This window comes from Mus caroli, unplaced genomic scaffold (assembly GCF_978045245.1).
Source record: "Mus caroli unplaced genomic scaffold, Mus_caroli_1 scaffold_11, whole genome shotgun sequence".
Taxonomy (NCBI): Eukaryota; Metazoa; Chordata; class Mammalia; order Rodentia; family Muridae; genus Mus; species Mus caroli.
The window spans coordinates 55,279,298-55,288,524 of record NW_028227266.1 but is presented as its reverse complement, the minus strand read 5'-3'; the positions used below and the strand labels follow the sequence as shown (position 1 = coordinate 55,288,524).

At 45.0% G+C, this 9,227-nt stretch overlaps 1 protein-coding gene across 1 annotated transcript; it reads right to left on the bottom strand.

Annotated features, from left to right (window-relative positions):
* Positions 1-7,712: 7,712 nt before the first annotated feature.
* On the bottom strand, positions 7,713-8,659 carry Imp3 (IMP U3 small nucleolar ribonucleoprotein 3). The gene has a single exon (XM_021172570.2). The coding sequence runs from the start codon at positions 8,603-8,605 to the stop codon at positions 8,051-8,053; it is 555 nt and encodes a 184-aa protein (XP_021028229.1). The 5' UTR covers positions 8,606-8,659; the 3' UTR covers positions 7,713-8,050.
* Positions 8,660-9,227: the final 568 nt, after the last annotated feature.

Sequence of the window (9,227 nt, the reverse complement as noted above, 5' to 3'; positions counted from 1 at the left end):
TGACTATAGACACAGAAAAATAGTCTGGCTCAGAGCAAGGCCAACCATATATCCTGAGGTTTATCATTATTGTTGCTCTTGGAAATTCCCCAACTGTAGCCTTCACTAGAGCCAAGCAAGATAGAGAACAGCTTGAACTGTTCTCTAAACTATTAAAAACACTTGGAAAAAAGGCAGACCACCCTACAACCTTCCCCACACACGTGTATGTGTTCATTATAGGTTTTTTTCCCTATATAAACTGACCCTGGAAAATATTCATGGTCATAGCTTTCAGAACCTGAGTCTGAGCCATGTCCCTGATCCAGCAGTCCTGGGGGGGTGTGGTCAGTAAAACAGCCCCTTTTAACTGAGATGGTGTCTGAATGATTTGTGTGGTGATTCCCAGACTTTAACATCCTCTACCTTGATCTCTGGGGTAGAACCATAATTCCTACTTTGAAAAATCTCCACTCAGGAACCTAACCCTTAGGATTTAGAATTGGAACAGTGGTTCATAATCAAAGGGGAGGTGCCAGCTGAGCATTTTGGCACATGTCTTTAATCCCAGCGCTTGAGAGGCAAAGGCAAGCAATTTCTATGAGTTTAAGGGAAGCCTGGTAAATTCCAGGACAATTAGAGCTACATAGTGGGACCATGTCTCAAAAAACAAAAAAAAAAAAAAAACAAAAAAAAAAAAAAAAAAAAAAAAGAAAGAAAGAAAATACCACCAGGCCAGAATGAATGAATGCTGAAACAGGGCATTCACAACCCAACTGCCAGAACTCAAGATGGGACAGACATCTGAGTTCTCAAGGCAGAGCCACAACCAAGCATAGCAGAGAGGGGCAGATACAAGTCCTGGAAGGTGAAGGGACAGATATCTCTTTGGCCATTGAGAATTGGGATTTCTCCAGGAATACACGCTGGGAGAAGAAAAATGCTGAAGCCTCCTGCCAGCCGCAGGGAGAAACTGTCTCCTGGATAACTGTTCTAACAACTTATTAGAGGCCACCTTACCCAAGAGTCCTTTGGCTTAATTTTCACCTTTTATTTAAGCTTGAACCTCACGTCAAGACCCTAAAGATGTTTACTGGACACTTCTGCTTCGGTCTCCTGAGTAACTGGAATATGAGCCTATAACATCTTTTATTGGTGTGTTCAATGGAATTCACCATGCCTGGCTTCATCTTCCTTTTTTTAGGAAGGGTAAAGGGTAGGGATCGAGTTTCGAAAGTCTTGTGCAGCGTAGGCTGGCCAGGAACACCTCAAGCAGTGGATGACCTTTGATCCTTCATTTCTGGAGCTCTGAGATTGGGGTATACAGCACATCCCATTTTTCTTCCTCCTTTTCAATAGTCAGCTGACTCCAGGTTAAATATATTCAGTCATCAAGAGAGGTCAGTTAATATTGAATTTAGAATTCTATTTTCATTCTATTCATTTTTTGTTTCAGGGATATTGGGGACTAAACCCTAAGATTCTCATATTCTAACCAAGTGCTTTTCACTGGCTAACTGAGCCATTCTATTCTTAATCTAAGGGAAGCCTTAGCCCTTTATAGCCAGTCCTTTGGGGTCTCATGAAGTCGCCCAGGCTAGCACAGATTTACACTTAACTCTAGGAAGGTTTAAGCTTCTAATTCCCAGCTTTTTCCAAGCTAATTAGCCCAAGCTAATTTCCCATGTAGCTTGGATTACAGATCTACATCACAAGACCTAATTTCTAGTTATTGTTGTTGTTTATAAAGATTTATTTTTAGTTTGTGTGCATGTTTTGCCTAAATATATGTATATTGCACCACAAGCATGCCTGCTATTCAAGGAAGCCAGAGGAGAGCATTGAATCTTAGGACTGAGGTTACACGGTGCTGTGAGCTGCCTGATGTATGTTCTAGGAATCAAATCAAGGGCCTCTGCAAGAGCAGCAAGTGCTCTTAACCTCTAAGCCATCTCCACAGCGTAGCTAGACTTTGGCTATTTGTAGGTTCTTTCTTCCACCCTTCTCTAGCCTTTCTCCACCCTTTCAAACTCCTAACACTAGATAGAAAAGAGGTAGAGAGGAAAGGGGTCAACGTTATCATTTGACTACTTCCTGTAGATTAGAGGCCTTGGACTCCTTCAGGTAAGTTTGATCTTCACCATCAAGATATATTTCTTCTTTTTTTGCAGATGACTACTTAAAAACCAACAACCCTCAAGGCCAGCCTGGTCTACAGAGTGAGTTCCAGGACAGAAAAATCCAAAAAAAAAAAAAACAAAAAACAAAAAACAAAACAGCCCACTAACCTATTGGGGTTCTAGCATTTATATACCTTCTGAAAAGCACCCAGCATTCCAAATATCACGGAATCGAAGAAGCTATCGGCAGCTGGCAGAATCACACCCTGACCAGAGCATGAGGCAAACCATAGTCAGCTGCTGTGGACAGTAAGGAGCAGCCTCATGTCCCACACCCGGGATTAAAATGAAAACATATTCTTATATTTCTGTGTGTGTGTGTGTTTAAAGAAACCAAACTTCCAACACTGTCACTACACCCCAGCCCCCTTCAAGTCCCCTTTTAACATTTTGTTTTGAGATACAGTCTCACTAAGTTACTCAGGCTAACTAACCATGAACCCACACAGTAGTCTAGACAGGTCTTAAACCTGAGAGCCTCCTGCCTCAGCGTCTTGAATAGCCTGGGATACAAGTCTGTACTACCCAGCTCATCGAAATTAAGTTAATCAAAATAAAAAACTTTTGAGCTGAAAAGATGGTTTAGTGATTGTCTTAGTTAGGATTACTATTGTTGTAATGAAATACCATGCAGAAGGAAAGTTGGAGAAGAAAGGGTTTTATTTGACTTACACTTGGACATCACTGTTCATCATGGAAGGAAGTCAGGACAGGAACTCAAGCAGAACATGAACCTGAAGGCAGGAGCTAATACAGAGCTCATGGAGGAGTGCCCCTTACAGCTCGTTCCTCATGGCTTGCTCAGCTTGCTATTACTATAAAAATCCAGGACCACCAGCACAGGGGTGGCCCCATGCACAAAGTGCAGGCCCTCCCCCATCAATCAGTAGTTAAAGGTCCTAGCCAGGCTTGCCTGCAGCCCAATCTCATGGAAGCATTTTCTTAATTGAGGCTCCCTCCTCTCCAAGGACTCTAGCGTGTGTCAAGTTGACATAAAACTAGCCTGCACAGCAGGTAAGAGCATATCTAGTCTTCTAGAGGACCTGAGTTCAATTCCCAGCACCCATATTAGGAAATTCAAAACTCCCTATAACTCCAGAAAGCTCCAGGACATCCAATACCTCTGGCCTCTGCAAGCTCTTGTATTCACAATAAGCACATAATTAACATGTACACACAATTAATAAAAATAAATCAATTTTTTGGAAACAGGGGTTTTCTGTGTAGCCCTGCTGTCGTGGAACTTGTTCTGTAGATCATATTGGCCTTGAATTTAAGAGGTTAGCTTCCTTCTGCCTCCCAAATGCTGGGATTAAAGGTGTGTTCTACCATCAGCCAGCAGTAAATCTAAATAAAACAAAACAGAAAGCCTTTTGAGCTGAATGTGGTAATATACACTTGAGGTCCCTGCTACTCAGGAAGCTGGAGGCAGAAGGATCACTGCTTGGGTTCAGGAACTGTAAACCAGCCTGGACAACATAAAGATGCTGCTTCCAATATTAAGCTGAGTGTGGTGGCACCTGCCTTTAATCTCAGCATTTGGGAGACAGGGGCTGGTGGATCTCTTAAGTTCAAGACCAGGATGGTCTACAAAGTGAGCTCCAGGATAGCCAGTGCTACATTGAGACCATGTCTCATCTCCTACCTTTCAACCCCACCCCTCCTCCCACAACAACAACAACAAAAAACCCAAAAAAACACAAACAATGAGCTAGGCGTGGTGATGCACACTTTAATCCCAGTACCCAAAAGACCTGCAGGAACTCTCTGAATCCAAGACCTGTTAGTCTACACAGTGAGGTCCAGGTCAGTTACAGCTAAATGGTAAGATGCTACAAATAATTTAAAAAGTAAAAGGAGCCAGGCAGTGATGGTACATGCCTTTATCCTGGCACTCTGGGGCAGAGGCAGGCAGATAGATCTCTGAGTTTGAGGCCAGCATAATCTACCATGTGAGCTCCAGGACAGCCAAAGCTACACAGAGACACTCCATCTCGAAAAACCAAAAGAGTAAAAGAACTAGGCTATAGCTTAGTGATGTGTGTAGCCTGCATGGAGAAAAGAAAGGATTGGCTTTTGCTGCCAGGAGATGCAATAAACACTCTGAGCCAAGTTGCCATAGCTACTTTTTGAAAAGATTTATTTATTCTCATTTTGTGTATATGAGTGCTTGCCTGAATGTATGCATGTATATCACCTGCATGACTGGTGCTCAGATGTCAAAAGCAAGCACTGGATCCTGGGAACTGGAGTTATACATAGTTGTAAGTACCATATGGGCAGTGGACATCAAACCTAGGTTCTCTTCAAGGAAAGCAAGTCTCTGAACTGCTAAGGTCTCTCAAGCCCTATGCCATAGTTATGTAACAGGGCCCCAGACCTTAGTAGGCCTGCAGACCTCACACAACCGACTCCATGATGGCAGTGCCATTCAGGCTGGAAAACAATGAAAACAAATACCTAATCCATCAAAGTCCATAGCTCTGGAAACGTCTCTAAAAGTACTACTTTTGGGCTTTTGTAATTCCACTTCTGGCAAACTGTTCTTTTTAAGTGTGTCAACCCAAAACGTGATTTTTTTTTTTTTTTTTTTGGTTTTTTGAGACAGGGTTTCTCTTTATAGCCCTGGCTGTCCTGGAACTCACTTTGTAGACCAGGCTGGCCTCGAACTCAGAAATCCGCCTGCCTCTGCCTCCCGAGTGCTGGGATTAAAGGCGTGCGCCACCACGCCTGGCCAAAACGTGATTTTTATGCTTAAAAGCTCACCCTGGAAAAGGCTCAGTGTAGTGGACTGAGGGCCAAAAGATTTTGTAGTGACTTAAACCCATGTCCAAACAGTACTCTCTGGTGAATACCCCACAAATTATTTATAACAAACATACAGCTGGGCTGTGCCACCTCTCCAGATCAAGATCATTCTTTTTTTTTTTTTGGTTTTTCGGAGACAGGGTTTCTCTGTGTAGCCTGGGCTGTCCTGGAACTCAATCTGTAGACCAGGCTGGCTTCGAACTCAGAAATCTGCCTGCCTCTGCCTCCCAAGTGCTGGGATTAAAGGCGTGTGCCACCATGCCCAGCATTCTCCAGATCATTCTTGTTCTTCTCTTTTTGTTTTAGACAGGATTTCTCTGTGTAGTCCTGGCTATCCTGGAACTCACTGTAAACCAGGTTGGCCTCTAATGCAGAGATCCACCTGCCTATACCTCCAGGGTGCTGAGTTTGAAGGCATGTGCCATACAGCCCAGCCTCTATAATTCCTTAAAAGTATTAGTTTTGTTTATGTGTGTTGATATACATATGTAAGTGCAGGAGCCTGAGGAGGCTAAGGTATTTCATGCCCCTGGAGCTGGAGTTATAGGTAATTTTAAGTCTGACACACTGGGATCCTCTTCGAGAGCTGTGCAAGCTCCTAACATCAGAGCTTTTTTTGTCCTCACTTTCAGTGGCTGTTTTGCTTTTTAATTTGGGGGTTGGGGATGGGGTACTGAAACTGGGTTTCTCTGTAGCTCTGGAGTTTACTCTCTAGACCAGAGATCCAACTGCCTCTGCCTCCTGGGTGCTGGGATTGGATGAGTCCAAAGAAAAATTATTACAGGCATATGCCATCATGCCCAATCTTTCTCCCTCTCTTGGTAGATGGGTATTTTGCTTGCATGTCTATATACATATGCATGGCTGGAGGACGTTGGATCCCTTGGAAGTAGAGTTTTTGGAAGAACAGCTAGTGCTCTTTACTGCTTAGTCATCTCTTCAGTCTTTTATTTCTTGAGACACTGGCTTTGCAGCCTTGGCTGACCCCACACTTGCAGTGTTTCTGCTTAGTGCATAATACACCAGCTCTGACTAACTTCTTCTATAGCATCCTGCTGAAACCAATCACTGCCTAGTGTTGCTACTGACCTGGAGGCTGAGACTCCAACATGTCTTTTAAGGACTGGCTGTGCATTAGCACTCTTAAAACGGATTATCTTAATCCATTTATCATGCAATCAAATACTGACTTATCTTCCTTTCTCACCTGAAAAGTGCAGAGTAACTGGTCTACTCATTTAAATGGGTTTGTTGGGAGGGTTAAATAGGCTAATATATATTACCCATGTAAACCTGTGTCTAATATTTAGAGTCATTTCATGTTACCTTCCCTAGTTTTTTTTTTTTTAATTTATTTATTATATCTAAGTACACTGTAGCTGTCTTCAGATGCACCAGAACTGGACGTCAGATCTCATTACAAATGGTTGTGAGCCACCATGTGGTTGCTGGAATTTGATTGAACTCAGGACCTTCGGAAGAGCAGTCGGTGCTCTTAACCACTGAGCCATCTCTCCAGCCCTAGTTTTACTTTTTTTAAAAATTGTTTGTATGAATGTAAATGACATACCGTGCATGTGGAAGAGTCGGCTCTCTCCTTCCACCATGTGGGTTCCAAAACTAAATTCACACTGTCAGCCTGAGCAGCAAGTGCCTCTCTCCCCATTTAACTATCTTGCCTGGCTCACTAGCAAGGAAGAGGAAGCACATAAAATCTGAGCCTCATCAGTGCACACTGTAATATTAGCACTGGAGAGGCTGAGACAGGAGGATCACTTCTAGTTCCAGACCAGCTTGAGCTTCAAATCAAAACCTGTCTCAAAATGAGAGAGAGAGAGAGAGAGAGAGAGAAGAAAAATAACCCCCACACAAATACCTTAATCTGCCAGACTCTGAATTCTATTTTGTATTTGGTCTGGGATAAAACTTGGTGCTCTATTTACAAGTTCTAATGCTTTATGGTTTTCCTTTTGCTTCTGCTGCGTTGGTTTTTTTTTTTTTTTTTTTTTTTTTTTTTTGGTTTTTTAAGACAGGGTTTCTCTGTATGGCCCTGGCTGTCCTGGAACTCACTTTGTAGACCAGGCTGGCCTCGAACTCAGAAATCCGCCTGCCTCTGCCTCCTGAGTGCTGGGATTAAAGGCGTGCGCCACCACGCCCGGCTCATTTTGTTTGTTTTTAAAGTCCTAAATTTCCCTGCATAGCCCTGGTTGTCCTGTAACTCCTCATGAAGACCAGGCTGGCCTCGAACTCAAAGATCTGCCTGCCTTAACCTCCCAACTGCTGGGATTAAAGGCAGTGCCAGCACTACCTCGCCCTTTTGCTTGTTTTTTTGGAGTGGGGGCGGGGGGCGGGGGAGGGGAGGTGTCCTTAACGCTGAAGCCAGGACCTTGAAGAACATCTGTTTTCAGGAACCTCCTGGGTCCCTACTAACCACTAGCTGGCCAAACTACAGGGCGATCATTTCCTTAGGCAAGCAAACACTCCAGGACTTTAATATGGTATTTCCTGGGGCTGGAATATCAACAGGAAGTCTTGTGGATAAAAGCTCTGCCAAAACATTCATTCCGAGAAAGGGACTGGTTAAGTGACAAATCTGCCCAGCTTGTACAACATCCTGCAACCTCCACGTGAGGCTCCAAAGCCTCAAGCCTTCAACCCTTTTCCTGCTCTTAGGCTCCTCAGCTAGCAAGATAATAGATATGGCTATGTAGGAAGCTAGGTAAGAAGAACGACCAGACAAAAATGTGCACTTAAACAACGTCGGTGGGACATTTATTGGCATTAGGAAAGGATTTCTTTAAACGATATAAATATACTGAACTCAAACTCTCCATCCAGACAGTCCTATTTCAAGATGATAAAGCAAAGGGGAAGAGGTAACATTCCTGCTTCACACCACAAAGTTTAAGGCACAAGAAGCTAGCAATCCCCAGTGCGGTACAAAACTGCTTCCCACTGTCTCTCAAGACATTGTCACTTAATTGTCAGTCCAAATTCTAGGAAAATTTCCCAGAACACGGAGGCGATTCTCCCCATCCCCGGGTCAGTGACCTGTAGCTGAGAAGCCAGGACAAGAAGACTCGCTAGGCATCTAGATCAAAGTCATCGCGCTCCTCATTGTACTCCAACACGTGCCGCTTGATCTTGGATGAATCCACCCAGGTGACAAAATCCTCCATGCTGCGAGTGACGAGAAAGGCCGGATCAGTGACCACGTCTGGGCCCACGCGGACATGACCCTGCTCCACAAAAGCCACAGCAGCTTGGAGATGCTGCGCCATGCGTAGCTTGAGGAGCAAAGTAGGCAAGCGGCGGCGGCAGAAGGACGAGGCCGAGACGGAGTCGCAGAGTTCCAGTGAGCCGCGCGTGGGCACCAGGCCCAGAGCGTACAGCTTGTCCAACAGCGCCGCCGAGGCGCGCACGCGGAATGGGTCGCGTTCGGGCAGGTCGCGCAGGCGCCGCGCCAGCTCGCGCACCGCTCGGCTCAGCTGGTTGTAGCGCGTGTACTCCTCGCGCCGCTGCAGCCGGTACCGCCGCAGCACACGCAGTTCGTGGAGGTTGTGATCGGTGACTTCCCAGTTTAGGAAGTCCACCTGTTTCAGCAGCTTCTGCTCGTGGAATTTAAGCTTCCGCACCATAATGGAGAATGCGGGAGAAAGGGAACAGGTTGAGAACCTAGCGTAATTTCCGCCTCGACGTAGAAAGACCCCGCCTCTAGACCCCTGAACCAATCAAAAGATTGGTTAAAGACACGCCGCCCCCGATTTTTCATTCGTCCAACTCTGGAACTTCCTGTTTTGAAAGGGGAGCGGGGAGAAAGAATTGCGGAAGGAGAGGCGTGTCCTGCGAAGACACTTTTCTTTTTTTTTTTTTTAAAGAATTTATTTATTTATTATATGTAAGTACACTGTAGCTGTCTTCAGACACTCCAGAAGAGGGAGTCAGATCTTGTTACGGATGGTTGTGAGTCACCATTTGGTTGCTGGGATTTGAACTAAGGACCTTTGGAAGAGCAGTCGGGTGCTCTAACCTGCTGAGCCATCCCACCAGCCCCCTGAAGACACTTTTCCTTGCAGCCCAGAGCGCATTCTCTAGTCTAGTGTTGTGTTTTGTTTTTAAATATTTATTCATAGCCGGGCGTGGTGGCGCACGCCTTTAATCCCAGCACTCAGGAGGCAGAGGCAGGCGGATTTCTGAGTTCGAGGCCAGCCTGGTCTACAAAGTGAGTGCCAGGACAGCCGGGGCTACACAGAGAAACCC